Here is a 24,099-nt window from a genome sequence, read left to right as displayed (position 1 = left end):
AATGCATTTTCTTTTCAGCTTTGGAATTCCTAGCTATGTTACATAAAAATCCATGCATTTCTGGTTTAGGGCAAAGCTAGACCAAATTTAGGGAGACAAGTTTTCTTAATATATATCTGATTATCACTAGCTTCTTGTTTATACTTCCAAATGCATTTAATGTTGTTTTGTGTTGATGTATAAAAGGAGTTAAATAAAAGCAGTGTGTGTATTTGGATAGCTAACTATTAACTTGAAGCAGAAAGACTTACATTGGAGATTACTAACATATTTGAGAGCCAAAGTAACAGCATTTAAAAATTGTGTTTAAAGCGATTGTTCCTTTTTTTTAAGGGCAGGAATCTTGTTTTGTTTCCATTTTTGTTCACCTGTTTCCTCAGTCCCTGGAAGAATGCCTGACACATAGTGAATGCTCCAGAAATGTTTGTAGAATAAAGAAATTTAATCTGAAATCGGCTAATTAATTCTTGCTTACTTAATAGCTTCCAGGTGGCTCGCTCATTTTTAACACACTGCAGCAGCAGCAGCAGCTTTCTCAGTTTACACCACAGCAACCTCAGCAACCCACAACTTCTGTTCCTCAACAGCCAGGGGAGCAGGTATGTCCTTTCTACCTTCCATATGCTTTGTATCATAGAATTATAACCTTTTTTGGTATATGCCAAGCATATTTCAAGTGTTTTTATTTAGATTGTTTTAACCAACTTTTCATGTGCGGTTTTTCTTCATTAACAGTAGCAGCTATCAGTTATTGGGTGCCTATTTCTAATTCTCACAACCGCCATACTTGAATAGATGATGTCACTTCCATCTTGCATAGTCTGAAATAGATTCAGGTGACTAACTTGCTCACAACCATACATCGAGTGGCAGAGCAGGGATTCAAGTCCAAGTCTTTCTGCCTCTATAGGCCATGTATTTTCTACCCCATCATCATCCTTCTTTTGATAATATTTTGTCTCTATTAGAATACAGATGTTCTTTTTATCTTGAAGCATAAAACAGAGCGAAGATAGACAAAAACAAATACTTTGTACATTGCCAAACAAAATGAAATTGAACAAGAACTACAGTAAATTAAAGTAATAGAAGGAACTTCAGATTTTTCTGAACCTTTGCTGCACTTCGGAATCATCTGGGAAACTAAAAATTACTGATTGCTGAGTCCCACCCTCATCGTTTCTCTTAGTTCATAATTAAATATATGTAATGTTCACTATCAGTCCTTCCACCAAAGATTCCCCAGTCAAATCTTGATTGGATAATGCTCATCCTCTATTAGATTTTTCAGGAAAGGCACATTTAAAACTATTTTTCTTTATTACCACATAAAGGATTACTTGGCTGGATATAAAATTCTTGATTTGCACTTTCTTTACAAAATTGTAAAATACTGTAACATAAAATTTACCATCTTAACCATTTCTAAATATGCAGTTTAGTAGCATTAAGTATATTCATATTGTTGTGCAGCCAATCTCCAGAACTTTTTCATCTTGCAAAAGTGAAACTCTGTACCCATGAAACAACTCCTTATTTCCCCCCTCTTCTAGCCAACTTTCTGTTTCTGTGAGTTTGACTACTCCAGGCACCTCATATAAGTGAAATTATACAGTATTTGTCTATTTGTGACTGACCTGTTTAATTTAGCATAATACCCAAAAGGTTCATCCATGTTGTAGCATGTGTCAGAAATTCCTTTTTAAGGCTGAACAGTATTTCATTGTATTTATGTATCACATTTTATTTATCCATTTATCCATCAATGGACATTTGGATTGCTTCCATCTTTTGATGGAAGTCTGAGTTATCTTTTTTTTTTTTTTTTTTTAATGAATTGTGCTTTAGGTATTAAGTCTGAGAACTCCTCACCTAGCCCTAGGCCCCAAAGTTTTTTTTTCATAGTTTCCATTTAATTCTATGATCCATTTTCAGTTGATTTTTATAAAAGGTATGAGACTTTGGTCCAGGTTCATTTTATGGGGGGATATGGATGTCCATTTGCTCCAGCACCATTTGTTAGAAAAGCCATCCTCCTCAACTGAATTACTTTTGCACCTTTGTCAAAGATCAGTTGGCTGTGTTTGTGTGGCTCTATTTCTGTATTCTCTACTCTGTTTCACCCATCTATGTATTAATATCTGTCACTCTGTTAGTACCATACTGTTGTGATCGCTGTAGACTATGTATATATATACACACACACACATATATATACACACATACACATACATATAGTAAGTCTTAAAATCAGACACAGTGATTCTTCCCATGTTATCCTTTTTCAAAATTCTTTAGCTGTTCTAGATCCTTTGCCTTTCCTTATGAATTTTAGAATCATCTTATCTATATCTACAGAAGACTTTGCTGGGATTTTTAAAGGAATTGAGTTAAACCTAAAGGTCATTTTGGGAAAGGCTTAGCATGTTTACTATGTGAGTTTTCTAGTCCATGAACACAGTGTGTCTCTAGGCTAAAATCAGCTAGTTTTCAGCATACAAAACCTATATGTTTCATAGATTTACACCTAAGTTTCTTTCCTTCTTTCTTTCTCTTTCTTTCCCTTCCTTCCTCCCTTTCTCCCTCCCTCCCTCCCTTCCTTCCTTTTTTTTTCCCATTCTTGGGAAATTGTTAATGGTATTGTTTTTAATTTCGTTTTCTGCATGTTCATTGCTAGTATACAGAATTGGTTTTTGTATGTTGATCTTGTGTTCTGCAATCTTACTGACCTCACTTATTTGTTCTAGAAGTTTTTTTGTAGATTCATTAGGGTGTTTTTTCCTAAATAATCAATGCCATTTGCAAATAAGGGCAGGTATTTTTTCTTTTTAATCTGTATGCCTTTTTGTTTCCTTTTCTTGAATGTGCTCACTAGAAGTTCTAGTACTATGTTGCAAACAGTGTTTTAAGCTTTAAAAACTTGTTCTGATGAAGCTTTATAGAAGCAATATTGAAAAAAACAAACAGCCCTATCAAAAAATGGGCAGGCCTAAGTAGATGAAAAGGGAATCCTCTTGCACTGCTGGTGGAAATGTAAATTGGCACAGCCACTATGGAGAACAGTATGGAGGTTCCTTTAAAAACTAAAACCCAAGCTGCCATATGATCCAGCACTCCCATTCCTGGGTATATATCCAGAAAAGATGAAAACTCTTATTTGAAAAGATACATGCCACCCCCATGTTCATAGCAGCACTGTTTATAATAGCCAAGACGGGAACAACCCAAGTGCCATCAACAGATGATTGGCTTAAGAAGATGTGTATATATACAGTGGAATATTAGCCATAGAAAGAATGAAATATTGCCATTTACAGCAATGTGGATGGACCTAGAGAATATCAAACTAAGCGAACTAAGAGCAAGACTAATGTTATATGATATCACTTATGTTGAATCTAAAAAATAATACAAACCAATCTATATACCAAACAGAAACAGACCCACAGACACAGACATAGAAAACAGACGTATGGTTACCATGTTGCGGGGGCGCTTAAATTAGGAGTATGGGATTACCAGATACAGACTACTATACAGAAAATCGATAAGCAACAAGGATTTAACATGTAGCACAGGGAACTACCTTCAATATCTTGTAATAACCTATAAGGGAAAATAATTGAAAAATATGTGTGTGTGTATATATATACAACTGAATTACTTTGCTCTATACCTGAAACTAACAATACTGCTTATAGAAGCCTTAGTAATTATTTTTAATACAGAATCAGTTCTGAAAATTAGGTTTTATTTTCTTGCTTTCAAAATACCATAAGCTTATTCTTGCTAATTCTAAATACCTTTGACGTCTTTTCCTTAGGCCATTCTTTTTGCAAGACCTAGACTAATGTTGATTTTTTTTTCATATAAGAGTAAAATACTAATTCCACCAATCCAAAATTGTTTTTATTTTTGTACAAGTCACGTGTTATTTTTTTATTCAGGCTTCTGAACAAAGTTGTACCAGTCAAGAACAGGCCTTATCTGCTCAGCACACTGCAGTTATTAACCTTGCTGGAGTAGGAAGTTATATGCAGTCACAGGCAGCTGGTTGGTATCTTCATAACTAAATATGTTGAATTTATTTAAAGTGTCTAATCTATTTGGGATCTCACCATTTTAACTGTTTCTTTTCCTTGTGCAGACAGTTACAAGGAAAAAGTTTAGTTGTATTTAATGTGTGAACTATTAAATGGATTGATGGCACTCAGATTTTTTTCATTATTTTGATAATTGATTAAAGTGCTTTGACCTACATATATTAACAGCAGTTAATGTTTTCCTCATGTTAAATTTTGTTGGGAAAAGTTTACAGTTACCCAACTTACTAGGAAGCTTCTAAAGCTGTTAGCTCTTCAGTTTTCCTGGGTTATTGAGACTGCATTTTTCCAGATTGCACAATCTTTTGTCTCGTTCCAGTGGCTTGTAGTTGTATGAATTAGGACTTAATAGTCAAGTAGCTTAGCTTCTGTAAGACACTTGTAAAAAAATGATTGTACTAAGTGATTGCTCACCACTTCTAGTAATAAATGGTGCACCAAAGATATGTGTTTAATGAAGATCATTTCATCAGTTGAAGATAGCAATTATAACTACATTTAATTAAAATCAAGACGCCACATGTATAAGAAAACTGAGATACTGTTTGAGGATTAATGAGTGAACATGTTAACATTTTGAATTATCATTGGGCTTACTATGATGCCTTTAGAATCTGGTATAATTCTGTGTCCGAATTTGGAATAATTTATGTAAAGTTCTAATTTAGAGGCAGTGAATTTCCAAATGGAAATTTATTAGTATAAACTTTTACCCCACAAGCTATTTTTTCCTAAAATAGCTGTAGTATAATTTAGTGGAAAGAACTCTAGGCTGAAAAATGAGAATGTTCCTAGCTCGACTTGCCACTAATTACCTTTGAGTCACTCAAACGATCCAGGTCTGAAATGTCCTCAACTGAGCAGTGCAAGAGTTGAACTTGTCCCTGATCTCACTCAGCTCTAAAAGGTTCACCACCTTTGTTGCTAATAGTGTAGTCTAACATTCATCTTTTAGCACTTGTCTACCAGTTTTGTCCTTATGGTAGTTTGGATTTCTCCCACTCCATTTCCTACCTGATTGGTTGTATTTTAAAATAACATACTGTATTCAATGTTTTGCTAGAAAGCCTTCTCAACAAAATAGCACTAGTATCAAATTTCATTGAGATGTAAGAAAAGAGAGGGATACAGTGCTTTGGCCCACATGCTTTCCCTTCTCTTCCATGTCCAGGAAGTTCTATCATCAATGGTACCCTCAACTAACAGGAGACTGTACTAAATTTATTCTGAAATGTCTGTGATTTGATACTTAAGATTAATCATACTGATACTTTTCTATTATTTCATTTTCTGTGTTGTCCTTTTCTAACCCTGGTAGCCTTCAAACTTTCTGACTGGCCTGCTTTCCCCTTCTCCTCTCTGTAGTGTTGTCTCAGCTTGGCTCTGCCGAGAACAGACCTGAGCAAAGCCTTCCTCAGCAGAGATTCCAGCTCTCCTCTGCCTTTCAACAGCAGCAGCAACAGATCCAAGTAATCCAGCAACTTCACTCTGGTTACATTTTTAAAGATACTCTGCTCCAAAAGTACTTCAAAATACCTTACTTTAGTTTTATGTTACTGTCTTTTAAGACTATACAGTAATTGGTAAATAATTTAGCAAATTTTATTTAAAAGTCTGACAATTTTAGCCAGTGAACTTGGAGCACTGAATATTTTGTACATTTAAGTCATACTCCTTTCCTAATTCAAAATCTTCCCTGAAGTGCTGGTGGCACATTAACATACATTTTTATAGGTTTCAGTACATTTTGAAATAGTTGTAAGTGCCAATGGTTAACTTTTTAATACTGTACTGCAGAAAAAGGCAAGTGTACCAGTGTTCCTATTTGTAAATGTCATACCTGTTTTTGAAGAATGTTGTTCCATTATTCTAGAAGTCAGCATATTATAGTTGACTTTCTTTAATTTGCAGGGTGGTTTTATATTGCTATAAACTATCATACAACAAAATGGTAACTGAAGTTGCTGAGTTACTGCAATATAGACTGGCCAGGCAAAGTAACAGAAATACTTTTGAAGTTTACCAAGAGCCATTTTTAAAGCCCGCAGCAGGCTTCTGTGCCACTGGTGCTGTTTGACTGTGCATTGTCCTGATGTGGTATAGTCCTTTTTTGTTACCTTGGTGCTTTCTCCCTTTCAGTTTTGTTGTTTTCATCACTTTCAGGAAAAGCATCTTCCATACCTGCCTACCTTTAACCTAACTTGATTTTTTTCCCCTCTGCTTTGCAGCAGTTGCGGTTCTTGCAGCATCAAATGGCTATGGCGGCAGCAGCAGCAGCACAGACAGCTCAGCTACATCGTCATCGGCATACAGGCAGCCAGTCAAAAAGTAAAATGAAGAGAGGCACGCCAACCACTCCAAAATTCTGAGGCTTGCATTATTTTTTTTTAAAAAAACGTAAGAGCATTGAATCAAAAGGATTCTGAGTTTCTACTTCGTTTTTGTTTTTTAACGTGTCAGTATTTTACATTGCTAGATATACAAACTTTATACAGAAGCACAACCCTATGATTTTTAAATGAAAACAGGGAAATGGTTTAACGAACCATTAGGGTGAGTTTGCCTAAGTCATTGCTTTTTAAAAATGGTTTCACTGTACATAATACAGAAGTGACCTAAGAAATACTAGAAACATCTTTCAGAAGAATGTAGTTTGATATTTATTTAGTATAAAAGGTTTGTGCACAGTGTAACAAATACAGTTTTTACAAATCTGTTTTGAAAATGTGGTGGTTGTTTATTTGGGTTTCATACTCTTAAATACTTCATCCATCAGTTTTTTTACTTCTTTGTGTCTTGTAACGGCTCGGCTCATACAATCTTGAAGTTTAGCTCCAGTCAGTCCACTTCCACCTGAAAAAGTATTGTGCCAACACTTATTTTTACATGATCTACATCATGTCAAGTTATTGACATAAAACCAAAAAAGTGAATAATATAAACCAGTGGTGTGGTCTCAAGATTTGCAGGTTTATGTTTTAACAAGACCTCCTGAAGTTTAAGAACCACTGACATACAATATAAAAATGCAAGGCATCTGAAGTAACAAAGAAACCACATAGTAAATTTACATTACATAAACCAGTAAAACATCCCACATTCCATTTGGCCCTCCCTAACATAAAGAAGCTCATGCTGAGTTTTCATCTACGTGTTTAGTACTGCAATGGAAGGAAAGTGCATGCCTGGTTTGTGAAGACAACATAGCTTGCCTTCCTCGTCCATTACTACTGTTAAGGTTCCAGTTGCCAGGTTTTCCTCCTCTTCAGTAGGGTCAACTATAAGCAGAGTGCTATTTTAAAAATGAAAAGGTATAAATTATCAACCCGTGGGACAAATTTTATTTTAGAAAACCGTACAAATTAAACTCACTACCTGCATTTTAGCTTAAGCAAGGAGCTAGAACTGGTAGAAACCAGAAAAGTTAACAGCAACCTGAAATTCTACTACTTGTAAGAATCTTTGTCCTCCCTTCAATTAAATATACAACCTTTTAATACATTTGATTAACTTACTCATCAAACACAGCAAAGGAAGTTGCAACTGGATGAGTTCTAATATTCAAATAACTTTTCTTCTTTAAATTAACTTCTGCTAAAGCAGTTTCTTCATTTATAGTAACTTCAGGCAACTGTACTAGAAAAAGGCGAATATGTAAAGTCAGTCTCTCACTCTAGTGAAAGAAACAAAAAGGCATTCTATGCTTCATTAATTCACTTTTCCCTCTATTAAACTTGTCCAGAAGTAGTATTTTTAAAAAAATATATCTTAGAACAATTAAGGCAAATACAGTAGATACAAACACGTTTTTTTTTAATTTAGAAACACATGAATGATAGGTAAGTCTTAACAAAAACCTTTAAAAATTTATTGAGAAATTTTACCAAAACGGAACATTCTGACACATAAGTAGGAGTATTGCCTAAGGTTGCTTACCATTTTTTAAAGCTGCTAACAAAGCAAAGGTGCAAGCATCCAAAATGTTTCCATCATGGTTGAGGCAAATGAGATCACAGTATAGAACCCAAGCAAGCTAAAACAGTTTAAACAAAGTGGAAATTAAAGCCTTCTGATTGCTATAACGTGGTATTTGTTTCTACTTACAAACCACACCCTTGGCTAGACAATCAAGATAACCTTCAAGGCTCAGAAACTTTAAAAAAAAAGAAATTAAATTTCCCCCACAAAACATTTCAGAATTAATAAAAGCTCATAGCTTCTTTATTCCTCTTACCTTTCCTGGAGAGATACACAAGTCCTCTTTCTGAATTACCTGTGAACTTGATTTGAAGACATAGAACACAGTAAATAAAAGTTCAAAAACTCTCTAAAATGAATGATAGTCACATTTTATCATAATGATCTTACTTTTCAATGACATCTGCAATGAACTGGCTGGCCACCTGGGCCTCTTCTCCAGGAGGTCCAGACCGAAATCTCCAGGAACACAGAGGTGATAGATCCACATTAGGAACTGAAAGAAACTGCAGCTATGAACCAAACATCACCTGTCGTTTAGTTTTAAAGATAATATCAATCCATGGCAAAGACAACTGTAGGCATGGATAGGCTTTCCAAGTGGAAAGCACTGTAACACATCAGTTATATTCTTTTTCATCTCTGTGAGAATCTTATGCTTAGATAAAATTTATTTTTTCCCACACAACCGCCCCGCCAAAAAAAAAAGCGTGTGTTTAAGAAACAGCCTTAATCCTAAATTATTCACAAAAGTTTCTGGGTTTCTTTCAAAATACCCCAATCTGTAACAGTAAATAGCCCCTCTATTCATACCAACTGTTCTGCATTTTTAAAAGGTTGGTTCCTACCATAAAGAAAAGATGGTCCAAGTTAAGGAAAAAAATCACATACTGGTATAAAGGAAAATTCTTTATGGAGACAGAAAAGTTTGCAATTACAGCCCTTTGCCTAAGAGAATCTATTTTCTTGGCTGATGACATCTGTATAAACCAAAAGTGATCAAACAAGTTTGATAAAAGGTATTTACAAAATTCTGTATCTTGCTATTATGCTATCTTCTAACATAAACATACATAAAACTTTTCAGGGACGTCTGAAGCTTATGAATAATTTTTTCAACTCACCTACTAAGATTTAACTATAATAATAGTGTTAACTGTCTTAAAGTATTTGTATTAAATTTATGAAGGCATTTAACTTACCAACATATCCTTTATCAGGGGCATCTGTTGGTGGTGCTCCAAATTCCTACAGAAGCAGACAAATGTTTCCTATGAAAGAAGCTACTAAAAAATTGTGAAGAAGTCAGTTATGGAAGCCTCTACCAAAGACCATCTTAGCTAGTTAACTACATCATGAGCATCTACTGGGAAGATGAGCTTAGGAACGTATGTCAGGGGCTCTAGGAACATTGGACCGCGCCTCACCAGCTCTGCAAGGCAAGAAGGCAGTGTAGTAGCACAGCTGATGGTAGTGCTACTCATCAAAATTACTTGGGGCTCTTTAGATTTCTGTCCCACTCTCTCTTCCTAAGAGAAAGAAAATAGATTCTCTTATTCAGTAGCCAAGAATCTGAATTTTTAAACTCCAGGTGATACTGACAGTCAGATTTAGGAATCGATGGTATAATGGTCAAGAGCAAAAGCCCTAGAATTACCTAATTCAAAAGTGAGACCCACACCTTTTGGCTGAGAGACTTTGGGCCAGTTATTGAATGAACTTAGGTTAAGTAACTCAGAGTTCAGTGTAGTCGAAAAAGCAGAGGCTTTGGAGTCAGTCATGTCTAAGTTCTATTCATGAGCCTTATGTTCCTGGACAAGTTACTGAATGTCATGTAAAATAGGAAATGAAGAAAGAAATACTTCAAATGATTATCCTGAGGATTAAACTGGATAATTCTGTAAAACACCTAACACAAGGTGCCTGGAACATAGCAAATACTCAGTAAATAGTAGCTATTATTCCCTCAAGTTTTTCTTTTGAGCAATTTCTACACATTTGCACAGATTAAATGGCATCACTAGATAAAAATGTCATCAAAAATCTCTCAATTTCTCAAATTACAACCAAATTCTTTAAAAAGTAAAGGTGGTGAGGATTGTTTTAAGTTGTTCCATTTCAGCACATTTGAGAATGTTCATAAATTGTAATTAAGAGCCATTAAACTTGGGTTGTATTATCTAAAACTCAAAGGTGAAAACTTGGGAAATGAAAACAAATACTAAAAAAGACACCTTATTGCCTAATCAACAGCAGAACTACAGGTGTGTATTACAATCTAATAAGTATATAAAGCTAATTTAGTAACTCAAATCTTAGTAATATATACAGTAAACCTACCGCTTTAATTCCACAAATTACTGTAGTGTTTCCCAGCTTCACTAAAGAAGAACCATCTGCAGTACCAATTGAACCTGAAAAAGTAAGTATTTAAACAAAATGAAAAAGTGTTTTCGTCTTCTACGTATGATTCTATCTTGCTACATATCTAAGTTGTTTATGAAAATTTATTCCTTTCTTGAGTCTTTCTAAAATTACAGTTGACCCCTGAGCAACATGGGTTTGAAATGCACCTTTCCACCTATATACAAGGATTATTTCCAATAAATATTACCACAGTACTACACGATCCACAGTTGGTTGAGTCTGAGGATGCACAGCGTCGGTTACGAAGCACCGATCCATAACTGTAAAATTACGCTTGGATTTCTGACTGTGCGAGGGCCGGCACCCCAACACCCTCGTTGTTCAAGGGTCAACTGCACTGGTCTAAGGATTGTTCATTGTCCCTGAAGTGAGTTAATCCTTTGTTGTTCAATCACAGGGCTGTTACAAAGATTTAAATCTCTTGACACAAAATCCCTTAGACACGGTAGAATTTGTCTGAAATACTGTTTAAATGGCTCAGAGGCTAAAACTTGGGAATGTCATATAGGTAAAATTGGGAAATTCCATGTTTGCAACAGAAGGTTTAATAAATGTAAGATATGTAAGAAAACCATGTCTTAGAAGTTTTGAACAGGGGGAAAGCAGGAAAACACTTTATAGTTATTTTAAAATTTAAAATGAGCATAACAACTGAGAGGACAGTGAGTTTAAAAAAACTTTGCAAAGAAAAATTTACTTTAAATAAAAACTATTTTCAGAACTGAAGCAACCTCAACATTCTATTTTAGAACTCAAAATACCCTCACCTATGTTGACAGTTGTGGTCCTGAATTCACCAAGTTCTCTTCCATCAGGACGGCAATTCTCTTTCTAAATAAATATATGAAAGTAGATTACATCTACGTATATATTTTACACACACCAGTGAAAATACACTAAACCTCGTTAATTCAAATTAATTTGAATTACTTGAAAATTGTCTTTTAAAAACTGAGGTATAATTGTCGTATGACAGTTTAGGTGTGCAATGTAATGATTGATATTTGTATTTATGAAAAAAGCACGATATCATTATCAAAAAGCAAAAAATGTACATAACCACCTTTACTTACCAAAAATCTTCTGTAATACTCCAGAGGTTCCACAGTTCTGAAACACATGTTAAAAATGAGATAAATTAGTAAATCAATATAAATCCAGAAACTGGCAAAAATCTTAATAGTGTGGTGATGGAGCAGAAATCTCCAAAATTTGTAACTAAGTTTCTTTCATGAATTCTAACGTTTATGTTGCCACGTGTTGCTAATTATAAAAATTAGATACCTTTGCAATAATCATACTCAAAGGCTGTCCTTAATTTTGCTTTAAACAAGTATAGGGTTGCAGCCCAAAACCCTCGGGCATCTTTAGAAGAGGATTAATACAGGTGTGAAAATAACATCACTCTCACTCTGAAGCAGGGATTCTTGGTGGGCAGGAAAAGAAAGTTAACATATTTTTCGCTATCCCGTGACTGAAATTTAGCATACTCTTCAATTACGACCGTTGGCAATAAACCATTAATGTTAGCCGTACCTGCGACTTTAACAACCACAGAGAGTAAATGTTTTCGTTTTTACTTTAGAGTTGTCAAAGGTACCTGTAAGACTCATCGTTACTTCGAAATTCCAGGAGTTAGTTACTAACCTCCCCAGGAGATCTTAATTAAGAAAGTTAATTCTAAAACAGATGTATATCTCATTATACCATAAACTTGGAATTTATACAAACAGATAACTGTTTCAGTACAATTGGTTTCCTTTGCAATCTTATTTCTTTTATTTAAAACTGGACTCAGAACGAAAATCTACAAGCTTCTCCAGAGCGGCAGCAAAAACGCTTAAGTAAAACCTTCCGAACGAGGAACAACGCTTTTAGAAATAAATTTCAAGGGAGAGGGAGAGCAGCGTGGCAGGTGCTTCTAACAGAACACTTTTCACGAGGTTACAACTGCTCCCCGGGGTCTGCAGGTCTACTACTCACCAAGCCACAGCGCTCGCAGCGGGTAGCGAGCTCAACACAGCCCCTTCCAGCGCTCGCCTCCCCGACGGGAAGAGGCCCCCTTTCCCTTCACTACGACCACCTCCAGTCCTCCCGCTCGCCGCCCGCTTCCGTGGTGGAAAGAAGTGGGAACCAGGTGTGTGTGTGGGGGGGGGGGTCTCCTGGGGAGAAAATTACGGGTAACGGTAGCCGCCAACCGGCACGGTACGAACTCGCGCCCGCCAGCCTCCCACACTCACTTGAATCCGGCAGCCATCTTCTGCCCGCGCGTCTGCGTCTGCGCGTCTGCGTCTGCGCGTCTGCGTCTGCGCGTCTGCGCGCCTGCGCCTGCGCGCGCGCCGCCTTCGCCTGGGTAGCACTGCCCCTTCCGCCGGCTCTGAGGCCCCGCTTCGCATTTTCAATACTGACGCCTGCGCCCTTCTCCCGCTGCCGGGTATCTAGAAGGCAGGGTGGAGTGGGTGGAGCGGGCGGCGTGGGGAAGGTTTCTAGCCTGCATTTGCTTAGACTTCCCCTAGTCAGACGCCCCTCGAGGTTTCCTAGACTTTGACACGTTTTGACGAATCGGCTATTACAGAAGTGATGAGTGCCTGTTTAGAGACTGGTGGTTGAAGAGTTTCAGAGAAAACCGACCTTATATAAAGCAAAGAATCAGGTGTTGAGTGTGGAGCATAATTCCAGTGTTTCAGGGTCCTTTTCCCTTCTCCTTCTTATTCTGGGCCCTTGGCTTGCCTTCTCCCAGGTAAAAGCCTCCCTGCTCCAGCACCGAAGAATTACGTAAATTTTCTGTGCGCTCGTTTTCCGCACCAGGTGACATTTACAGGTGCCGGGAGCGGGCTCCAAAGGAGCAGCTTTTGTTGTATCCTGTGTCGTGGCTCAAGACCTCCATCTCCTTCGTATAAAATACAGGGCATCCAATTCAGTTTGAATGTCAGATAAACAAAGAGTACACCCAAAGTAGTTCGTGTTATTGTTACCAGAAGCTGGGGGAGAACTGGGAAAGTTTTAGAAATAGATGGTAGTGATGGTTGCAGGAAATTGTGAATGCAGTTAATGCCACTGTAGTGTACACATAAAGTGGTTAAAATGGGAAATTTTATGTTTTATCACAGTTTTAAAAAATTAATGTAATATACCAAAAACAAATGGGTGGGTTATATGGTCTGTGAGTTTTATTTTAATAATGCTGTTAAAAAACGATTCGTTTCCTATGTGAAATTCAACTTATGTGGACATCCTGAATTTGTACTTGCCAATTCCGGCAACCTTACTACGGTGGAACAGAGAGTCGGCCCCCCGCCCTCCCAAAAACGGACTGAGCGCCTCCTATACAATTACATATTCTTCGCCTTGCCGCGCGGGGGCGCTGTGGGCGGCGCGGGCTCCCGGGTCGTGGCTGGGTCTGGCCGCGGCGGCGCTGTGGGCGGCGGGCGCCCGGCTGGCGCGGTCTCTCTGCGGGTGGGAGGCGGGGCTGCGCGGCCGCACTTCCGCATGTGTGTAGGCGCGGGATAGGGCGGGCAGCTTCGCCGGCATGGAGGATGGCTCCGCTCCTGCTGCAGCTGGCGGTGCTCGGCGCGGCGCTGGCGGCTGTAGCCCTGATTCTGGTGAGGAGAGGGGTTGGGGACCGACGCGGGCCTGGGCTCACTGCTCTCCGGGAGACTCGGGCCCCAGGCATCCTCTCCTCCGCGCTGCCGGCTCTTGGGCGTGTCCCTTGCACCATACTTCCTCTGAGCCTTGACCCCAGAATTTTCTCTGCTAGAATTTCACACCCCCTTTCTTCCGTTCTTTATGTTTACTTTAGAGCTTTATATCCCTGCGTGCCCAGAGCCTAGTACTTGTGTTTACTGGGACATGCCCACCCTGTCTTATGTCACCCCTGGTCCCCGGACTCTGCCCACCCGCCTTCTGAGCCCCGACCTCTCCAAGATTTCCTCCCGAGTCTGCAATCGCTGTAGTTCTGGCCCCATCGGGAAGGTCTTGAGCCCCCAGAAAGTGTGTGCTTTCTAGACACTCCCTTTCCTGGTGTAGTTAAGCAAATAGAAAGTGTTGACAGCACTGACAAGAGCCGCCTGTTACAGATTGGATAAATCAGCGGATCAGGAAGACCCACTAGGGACATAGGAAGACCAAGATAGACAAGGCCTGGTGTTATCATACGCCTGGGGGTCGTTATATCCTAGAATTCAACACCCTAAGCTTGCTGCCTCTAGAAGAGACAGTACAGGGGAATTCAAACTACGATTTTCTTTGCCATTACTGTGGAAACACGGAAACATTGTAACACCTGCTGATCCATAGGTAATAGGAAATTTGTTAAGTGAGCTTTCTCCCATATAATTGGAATGGGCCTGCCTCTAGTTTGTAAATGGAGCGTTTTCCGCTTCCTTGACGTTAAGGTTAGCAGCCTAGATAGCATTGCCAGGAAGGCCACTTTGCCATCTGGCCAGAATGTATGGCTTAAAAGTAGTGTAGATAGAGAAAAAGTGGTGTATCCTGACTTCTTTAGGGTTTATGTCTGGGTGAGAGAGGAGTCCTCTCTTTCCCTTAGTGTATATGGAGATTTGGGGGGGAGGGAGGTTTCAGGTTTTGGGTTGGGCAGAGCTTGACAGAATCCTAGACTGAATCTGCCTTGTGTTGACTGTGTTGCACAGATTTAAATGTGTACGTTATGAGATTGTACTGGAAGTATTTGATCCTATTAGCCAGAACTGGTTATAAAAGCTGTTATTTATTGAGTACTTACAGTATGTTGGGTATTGTATTCAGCATTCAACAGGGATTATCTCGTTTGATCTTTAAAACAGTGCTGACAGAAATGTTATCATTAGCTTCCTTTGACTGATGAGGAAGCTGATGAGCTGGTATGCAAATGTCACCCAACTAGTGGAACTTTGTTTTTTTTTTCAATGAATATATATGTATATGTGTGTATATATACACACATATACACACACACACACACACACACATACATACATGTATCTCCCCATTGTCTCCTCACCCCACTTCCTTTCTGAATTACTTTTGAATCAAATTCAAAGCATAACATTTTATCCGTAAATCTTAAGCATTTATCTCCGAAGATAGGACCCCCTTTTTAAAATAAAACCACAATAAGGTTATTGCAGATTTTTTTTAACATTGTTCAGTGATTTCAAATACTGCATCAGTTCAGATGCCTCATGTATCTGTTAGTAAATTGGTTTGTTCCATTCAGTATTCACACACACTTAGCACTCGATTGGTATGTCTCAAGTCTCTTAAACTATAACAATTTCTCCTCCCTTTTTTTCCTTTTCTTTAATAAGCGGTCATTTGTCCTGTAGAATTTCTCACAGTCTGGATTTTACTAATTTTATCCCTTAAGTGACTTTTAACATCTTACTCTGTCCCCTGAATTGCCTGTAAACTGCTAGTTACATCTAGAGATTTGATGAAATGCATGTTTGTTTTAATCAAAAGAAGTGTGTGAGTGATGCTGATTACTTCCTTTTGTGTCGTGTCAGGAGGTGTGTTAATCTCTGATTTTCTTTGGTATTAAGAGGGATTCTTGGGTTCAGGAGTTGTTAGCTTGACCCACCGATTATAAAGTGTGTCATTAACCTAATGGTTTAGCAGTCATTGATGATCACTGCCTAAATCCAGTATTTTACTGTGGGTTGCAAAGTGGAATATTCTGACTGTATCATTCCTTCTTCATGTATTACCTGGAATTTTATAATGAAAAAAATTTCATCCTCAGCTATTCGATAACGCTGAAATATCTTTCATATATAAAAGGTAAGATAAAAGGCAAGTTTTCAAAATAATGAGATGGTTCCCTGGCATCTTACAAAGGTGACTAATTTTTTATATTTAGTATCATGAATCCGTGATATAAAATTTTTCATGTGTTTTAATACATTGCATTAATTATTCTTTTTGATGCTTAAAATTTCCCGCTCACAGGCCAATGGGAGCCTGTCAAGTTGGCTACTTTGTCATGATTGTTGGTAGCCTCCTTGCTTTCCCGTCTCTGACCACCATTGTACATTTCCTGGCCTGGACTTGAATCAGCCATTCCTCCTAGGAACATTGGTTACTTTTAATAGGAAATTGAATTTAGAAACCACAATCTGGACACTAGGGGTGCAGAGCAGGAACTCTTTAGCCACTAGTCTGGATACTGCCTTCATATTCATACTAATCAGAAGCATATTCAATTTCAGTATGTACTCAATAGAATATTATAAATGGTCACAGAAGTACCAAATGAGTAGCATTCCAAAAGTTGGTAGGTTGATTGTTTTGAAAGCAGAAAGTATACCAATGGAAACAATGTTACAAAGAATGGTTATTTCCAGGGCTAGGTCCCCACTGAATATGGAAGGGGGTTATATAATGTTAGCAGTGGGATGGTGTCTACAGCCTACAAGTTTGATACCTGACTCCAAAAAATAGTGTATTCTGAATTCAAATCTGGGATAAGTATCAAGAATATATTCTTAAGCACTACTGATCCCTACTCTGGGGGTTGGGGGACTCTTCCCTTCCTACGCTGGGTCAACCTGGTCTCAGATGGGAGGTCTGCCCTCACCCAGAAGCTCTACCTGCAGTGTGTCCTCGATCACATAGGCTCCAAGTGGGATGGGGCCTCGCTGTGTGTGTACCAGGGGTCAGGAGTTCAGGGCATCTCAGAGTAGATGGCACTTCTGTAATGACTGTTCCCTTTTAGATCTGGGGTGACAGAGGCTGGGGAATGACAAGTGAGAGGAGACAAAGAGCCTCCTAGAGCATTTAGGAAAATGCTTAGTTAGGGAAAAAAAGGACAATAATAATCAGTTCAAAAATAGGGAACTGACTGGTTTGAATTTTGAAGTCACCTCCAGACCATTGTTAATGGACTAAAACAGTAAATATTTCACCTCAGGGTGAAAAAATCATGTAAATGATGTATTCTAATGTAGCAAATGTTTAAAAAGGTCAACATAACACAATTTCTTATTAACATATCTGCCTTTAGATTTCCTTTGTTGCATTTATAACTGCTACAGAGATGCCACACCTGCATCGACATGAAGATGAGAAGTTCTTCTTCAATGCCAGAGTCCAGAGGGAAGCCCTACCCAGCATACGGGACTCGCCTACCAAGCAGCTTTCTGTGGTCGTGCCTTCATACAATGAAGAAAAACGGTGTAAGCCCTACTCGATTTTTTTGGTAAGGGGTAATTTGGGAAGAAAAGGACATTTAAAGTATGGACTTGGCCAGAACGTTGATACCTGTGGGCTATGGAGAATGCACAGTTGGTAGTTGTAGTTCAGAAGAGAAAGAATGAGTGTTAGCAGCCGCATCAGGTCTAGGGCTGAAGTGTTCTAGAGGAGTGATGAGCAAGAGGTGAACAGAAGACAGACATTCCAGGTGGAAATGGCCACTGGGGGGCAGTCCAGGAGGGACTTGTTAGGTTATTCAGGCATTTTCCATATGCAAACTGTTCTGGGACTGGGAAAGTTATTTTCAAAAGCAATTTTTAATATATATTTTTTTCTTTAAGTGCCTGTAATGATGGATGAAGCTCTGGGCTATCTAGAGGAGAGACAGGTATTGTGTTTTCTCATCCAGTATGGGGTCTAATTAAAAGTAGAGCAGGTCATCAAGCTGTGGACCCCGGGCTAGATCCACTGTGAGAGGCAGTGCCGTCCATTCTCGGGCCATCGTGGTCCTGGCCTCTGTGCTCAGCATGTTGCCAGCTGTCAGCCATTTGCAGGCAAGCCCGACAGCACACTCCCTCCAGAGCAAACAGGAAAGCTGATATTCCTCTTACGGACTCTCCCTCCCCCCTTTGATCCTCTCTTGCCTGATGATATACTTAAAATTGAGTGATAGTGTGTCTGCAGACTTTGTATGACAGCACAATGCTGTTTTTGCTTTTGTGACTTTTTAAGTAAGACATTTATTTGAAAAAGACCTATAACTAGAGTGAAATCATTTTGTATGTATTATTCTGAAGATTCCCCCCTCATTTATTTTCCTCTGCTTTCTCTGCATAAAGAGAAGAAAAGTAGCATGTGCCCCTCGTTTGTATCCGCTGCCATTGGAATCTCTTGGGAGAGTTTAAGAAAATAAGTAAGATTTATGGCTGTTTCTTTTTTTTAGAAAACTCCTTGTTTTGATTTACTTTGTTTTAGGTTTTTTTGTGTAAAGGGAAAAGAGAAGATTCATCGAAAGAGGGAAAAAAAGAGGAAGAGGACTGAGCCCTTATTATATTTGAGCTTCTGCCTCTTCTATTATGTGTAATCTGCACACCAGCCACGTGGACTAGGTTGTGTTATTTTTTTTGCGAGAAAATAGGCCCAAAATGCTAACTTGCCCGAGGTCATAAAGCTAAGAAGTGGCACAGCCACGTGGAACCTGCACCCCTGACTTCAGACCTCATGGCTTTGCCTTGTATACCTCGTAGCCTCTGAGTGGTGCTCAGGAGGGCAGCCAGGGGAGCACGGGAGGCCCGTGGAGACTTGGTCCGTGTTCACCTTCAACTCCCTCCCAGTCTCTGGTCTCCTTTCTGTCCTTGGCCTTTTTCCTTTATGTGCTTTGTGCACTTATATTTATGTTCATATTTATACATATCAACACTAAAACAATTGTTTCTTTTTTTAAATTTTTTTTATTGAAGTAGAGTTGATTTACAATGCTGTGCCAATCTCCGCTGTACGGCAAAGTGACTCAGTTATACACATGTAGACATTCTTTTTTTAATATTCTTTTTGATTATGGCTTATCACAGGATATTGAATATAGTTCCCTGTGCTGTACATTGGGACCTTGTTGTTTATCCATTCTAAATGTAATAGTTTGCATCTACCAACCCCAAACTCCCAGTCCATCCCACCCCCCCCACCACCACCTTTAGCAACCACAAGTCTGTCCTCTATGTCTATGAGTCTGTTTCTGTTCTGTAGATAGGTTCATCTGTGCCATATTTCAGATTCCACATATAAGTGATATCATATGGTATTTGTCTTTCTTTTTCTGACTTATTTCACTTAGTATAATAATCTCTAGTTGCATTCATGTTGCTGCAAATGGCATTATTTCATTCTTTTTTATGACTAATATTCCATTCTATATATATACCACATTTTCTTTATCCATTCATCTGTTGATGGACATTTAGGTTGTTTCCATGTTTTGGCTGTTGTGAACAGTGATGCTGTGAACATAGGGGTGCCTATATCTTTTTGAATTATAGTTTTGTCCGGGTGTATTCCCAGGAGTGGGATTGCTGGATCATATGGTAATTCTGTTTTTAGTTTTTTGAGGAACCTTCATACTGTTTTTCATAGTGGCTGTATCAACTGACATTCCCACCAACAGTGTAGGAGGGTTCCCTCTTCTCCACACCCTCTCCAGCATTTATTTGTAAACTTTATAATGATGGCCATTCTGACTGGTATGAGGTGGTACCTCATTGCAGTTTTGATTTGCATTTCTCTAATAATTAGTGATGTTGAGCATCTTTTCATGTGCCTACTGGCCATCTGTATGTCTGCTTTGGAGAAAGTCTGTTAAGGTCTTCTGCACATTTTTCAATTGGGTTATTTGTAAAACAGTTGTTTCTTAACTTTCTTACAACTTTATTAGAAATCTTGATGGTAGTCATGCCAAATTGTGGTATTTTATCTTTGCTTCTTGCAGAAACAAGATCCTACATTCACTTATGAAGTAATAGTAGTTGATGATGGCAGCAAAGACGAGACTTCAAAGGTAAGTAAACTTGCTTTTAGAATTGCCAACAGATGGAATAATTTGCAAATGTAAAATCATATTTCTGCTCGTCAGAGAACCCTAAAGCTGTGCCAGATAGTCTCCATTTAACATAAGTGGGTAGTAGAAAAAGCAGAGAGATGTCATATATGGGAAGCTGGAAAATATACCCGCCTTTCCACTGCTCCTTGAGACCAGGGAAGCTTGGAAGGTCACCAGATAGGGAGAGAGTACACATAACAACAGTTCACCTTGGCCTCTGGGGAACCCTCTTTGCCCACCAATTTATGGTTCCTTTTATTCTAAGCATAATTCTTTTCTCTATGCTCCACCTTAAATTATGGTTTCTAAAGTAGTCATGCAAATAGGAAAACACCTTCATATCTGCCCCTGGGGATTGGGTATGTCCTTTGGCCTACCCCACAGTCCCTTCTAGATTGACCCATGGGGTGACAGTATCTTAGGGTTTATCCTCTCTCCTTCCTGCATTCCTAGACCTGTAACTACTGGGCCCTGGTGCATTAATCCTGCAGTAGTACATGTATTAAATCTTGTCAGTGATCCTGATAAATTACTCTCCAAACATCTAAGTATTTTTGTTATTATGACTGCTTCACATTTTGGTTTTTGACACTCATGTTTCTATAATAAAAGATTCACTTACGGTGCTATTAATATTCCTGTTAAATGGCAACATAATAGATCTTAAATATACAGGGGAATATCTGTTCACCTGATTATTCATCAGTTATGATTTTGGTCAACTCCAGCTGTGCAGGAAGTGCTGGACACTGGCTGGACCCCACAGGTACACGCGCCTGCCCCCTGGTATAAGGAGCCCCCAGGACAGTCAGGCAGCACGGCTCCAATTGCTGTAATGCAGGTAAAAATGGAGCCAAAGAGAAAGATGCTGAAAAGAATTTGAGAGAAAGAGAACTAAACCTCTAAGGGTGATAATGACTAGGAACATGGAGGATAGTATATTCAAATTGAAAAAAATATATAATGTAAACAAAGGCATAGAGGCCTGAAAGTATTGGTGGATCTGTGTTAGGAAGAGTAGGTGCTGCACTTGGAATAGTATGACTTGAAAGATGAACACAAATTGTCCCACAGTTTATTAGTATATGAAGGGAGTGGTGTAGAAAGTCAGCATCGGGCATCTACTGCTGAGATGACCGAGCAGCCTCAGCCCCGCTGAGAAGAAGCAGCTTTTCCTGAAGAGTATTTCCTTCAAGGCCTTTTGCCATGTGAGTCTCAGGCTGCTCTCTGGAAGGATCCAAGAGGGAGAGGTTCGCACTTGTTCCCAAGGTTGGGAGAAACAGAAAACTTGAAATCATAGTTTGTAAAATTTTTTTTTTAAAAAAAGAAAAAGGAACTCTTTTCCCCTAAGTTGAGTATTTATTATCTTCCCGTAACACGTTTCACTCTCCGAGGGGTCTGGGAAAAAATTTAGATATAATTCTTGTTCTTAAGGAATTTTAAACTAAGGGGTAAAATTTATGCCAAAGTACAGAATAAGAGAGTATTGCATTTGTACAGAGATATTTATTATACCCTCAAATAACATAAGATGCCAGAAAGGTAAGCATTCCATGTGAGCTGAATTCACAAATGGTGAGCAAGTGTCAGCTGCTGCCGTGTTCTGCAGGGCATACTGTGAAGTGTCAGTGTCTGTATAAGCCAAGCAGGTGGGCCTCAGTGGTGTTTGTTTCCTTCAAAGCCAGATCACGTCCCCTTTAGAAAGAGCCCTCATCCTCGCCTGGTCAAGTGCCTTTCAGTGCACTCAGCTGCATGCCCAGTGACTTCATCTTCCTGGTTTGGGTCTTATGATGACTATCATGCTTTCTGCCACCCCAGAATAAACATCAGCAACTCAAATAAATGTTCTCTGAATAGACATTTCTTGAGCCATTAACATGAGTCAAGGAGTAGGACTGGTGCTAAAATACAAAGATGGAGCCCTGCCTCTACCTTCAAGGACTTCACATCCAATACTGGAGACACGCTCCAGAGAAATAGAGCACAATGTGTTCGATATTTTCATCAGTTAGAAAGTGTCTCATGAGGGGAGCTTATGTAACAGAAAGTGTTTGATTATCTCATACGCCAGAAGGTCTGGACATTGTTGTTTCAGCATTTGGACAGTGTCAAGTGGCTGGATCCCTGTCTTTTCAGTTACCACACTCTCCCTCATCATCAAACGGGCACAGCTCCAAATATCACTGATCCTGAGGCAGTTGAGACAGTCAGGACATTAAGAATTCTCTTGTGTGCCTCTCTCCTTTTATAACCAGGAATAAAAATCTTCACAAGAAGCTCCCACCCTCCAGCAGACCTCCCCTAGAGTCCATGAGGCAGAACTTTGGTGATATGGCCACCTTTGCCTGCAAGAGGGGCTGGGAAAGTATAAATACATGGTAAAGAGGATTTGGACCAATAATGATTCATCTCCTAGGACTGCACACATTGTCACTATGCAGACTGGGGCCAAAGGAGCAAGGAAAGAGGTGTTGTTTGTTGGGTAAGCAGCTAACAGTGCCACCACAGTCCTATAATAAGAGTATGTACAAAGGACGGTGGCTACCCTTGTTCACTGATATTAATCAATTCCAGGCTGTGTGTCAGGCACTAAAATATTAATCCTTGGGACTTCCCTGGTGGCACAGTGGTTAAGAATCCACCTGTCAATGCAGGGGACACAGGGATCGCCCTGGTCCAGGAAGATCCCACATGCCGCAGAGCAACTAAGCCCGTGAGCCGCAACTATTGAGCCCACGCGCTCTAGGGCCCGCATGCCACAACTACTGAGCCCACACGCCTAGAGCCTGTGCTCTGCAACAAGAGAAGCCACTGCAGTGAGAAGTCTGCACACCGCAACAAGAGTAGCAACAAGCCTGCGCACAGCAACCAAGATCCAAAGCAGCCAAAAAAAAAAAATATATATATATATATATATATATATATACACACACACATATATACATATATACACATATATATACATGTATATATTAATCCTTGGCTTTAAGTAGCTCATAGCCAAGTGGGGAGGGGTACAGTTCATTACTAAATGAGTGGTGCAGAGTGATTTATAGCAAATACAGATCACTGTTCCATGACTTTGATTATTAATAATAATGAAGTCAGGAAAGTTTCAGGCATCCCGGAGTCTTGAGCCTGTTCCTAGTGGGAAGGCTCTACAGATCTACAGATGAGAGATCTATCTGATCTACAGATGAGAGAAGTAACAGTTGAATGGGAAAATGCATTAGGAATACTTATTAGAATTATACTTTTTCCCTGGGGAAGGTGACGATGGGCGTGGAAGCTAGGAAGGAGAAATGGTGTTTGAGCTGAGTCTGAAGACAGGAGTGCAAACACCAGATAAGAATAGCTTCACAGGGGTTTCCCTGGTGACGCAGTGATTAAGAATCCACCTGCCAATGCATGGGACACAGGTTCGAGCCCTGGTCCAGGAAGATCCCACATGCCACGGAACAGCTAAGCCTGTGCGCCACCACTACTGAGCCTGTGCTCTAGAGCCCGCGAGCCACAAGTACTGAGCCCACATGCCACAGCTACTGAAGCCCGCATGCCTAGAACCTGTGCTCCGCAACAAGAGAGGCCCCTGCAATGAGAAGCCCGTGCACCGCAACAAAGAGTAGCCCCAGCTCACCACAGCTAGAGAAAGGCCACACGCAGCAATGGAGACCCAATGCAGCCAAAAATAAATAAAAATTAAAAAAAAAATAACTTCACAACTGCCTATGGAAATGAGCCTCAGAGGCAAGGGGTGATGAAGAGGTTCTGCAGAGGGTGATGTGGAAAAGCAAAGGGCATGAGCCACAC

At 39.4% G+C, this 24,099-nt stretch overlaps 3 protein-coding genes across 29 annotated transcripts in view; 2 read left to right on the top strand and 1 right to left on the bottom strand.

Moving 5' to 3' along the window:
* Positions 1-6,828, top strand: part of SUPT20H (SPT20 homolog, SAGA complex component) — a 39,613-nt gene extending 32,785 nt beyond the window's left edge. For 18 of the 24 annotated variants that reach the window (XM_073795074.1, XM_073795067.1, XM_073795075.1 and 15 more), the window contains 4 exons: positions 483-599; positions 3,948-4,053; positions 5,469-5,625; positions 6,332-6,828. In XM_073795074.1, coding sequence (XP_073651175.1) covers positions 483-599; positions 3,948-4,053; positions 5,469-5,625; positions 6,332-6,440 — 489 coding nt within the window. In that variant the 3' untranslated portion in view covers positions 6,441-6,828. The remainder of the gene's footprint in view (positions 1-482; positions 600-3,947; positions 4,054-5,468; positions 5,626-6,331) is intronic. The other 6 variants (XM_019936727.3, XM_019936718.3, XM_019936725.3 and 3 more) reach the window with 2 other exon arrangements.
* On the bottom strand, positions 6,481-12,819 carry EXOSC8 (exosome component 8). The gene is made up of 11 exons (XM_019936739.3): positions 12,749-12,819; positions 11,582-11,618; positions 11,276-11,339; positions 10,422-10,495; positions 9,284-9,329; positions 8,472-8,577; positions 8,338-8,383; positions 8,040-8,136; positions 7,619-7,739; positions 7,289-7,395; positions 6,481-6,956 (listed from the first exon to the last, which is right to left on the bottom strand). Exons 1-11 carry the CDS (start codon positions 12,763-12,765, stop codon positions 6,841-6,843), a joined length of 831 nt encoding a protein of 276 aa, XP_019792298.1. The 5' UTR covers positions 12,766-12,819; the 3' UTR covers positions 6,481-6,840.
* A 1,133-nt stretch (positions 12,820-13,952) lies between these two features.
* Positions 13,953-24,099, top strand: part of ALG5 (ALG5 dolichyl-phosphate beta-glucosyltransferase) — a 38,543-nt gene continuing 28,396 nt past the window's right edge. The window contains exons 1-4 of one of the 4 annotated variants that reach the window (XM_019936737.3): positions 13,953-14,110; positions 17,509-17,680; positions 18,038-18,084; positions 20,179-20,247. In XM_019936737.3, coding sequence (XP_019792296.1) covers positions 14,045-14,110; positions 17,509-17,680; positions 18,038-18,084; positions 20,179-20,247 — 354 coding nt within the window. In that variant the 5' untranslated portion in view covers positions 13,953-14,044. Of the gene's footprint in view, positions 14,111-17,508; positions 17,704-18,037; positions 18,085-20,178; positions 20,248-24,099 lie in introns of all 4 variants that reach the window. The other 3 variants (XM_019936734.2, XM_019936735.3, XM_019936738.3) reach the window with 3 other exon arrangements.

The sequence above is a fragment of the Tursiops truncatus genome, chromosome 18 (assembly GCF_011762595.2).
Source record: "Tursiops truncatus isolate mTurTru1 chromosome 18, mTurTru1.mat.Y, whole genome shotgun sequence".
In the NCBI taxonomy this organism is placed as follows: Eukaryota; Metazoa; Chordata; class Mammalia; order Artiodactyla; family Delphinidae; genus Tursiops; species Tursiops truncatus.
The sequence above is the reverse complement of the archived record's forward strand: the minus strand, read 5'-3'. Positions and strand labels throughout refer to the sequence as shown.

Excerpts from the sequence above, each read along its gene's own strand:
- EXOSC8 (XM_019936739.3), bottom strand. Across the intron at positions 8,137-8,337 it reads TGTGTATCTCTCCAGGAAAG|CTTGCTTGGGTTCTATACTG; the intron begins GTAAGAGGAATA and ends AAACTGTTTTAG. Across the intron at positions 7,740-8,039 it reads GTTAGCAGCTTTAAAAAATG|TACAGTTGCCTGAAGTTACT; the intron begins GTAAGCAACCTT and ends GCCTTTTTCTAG.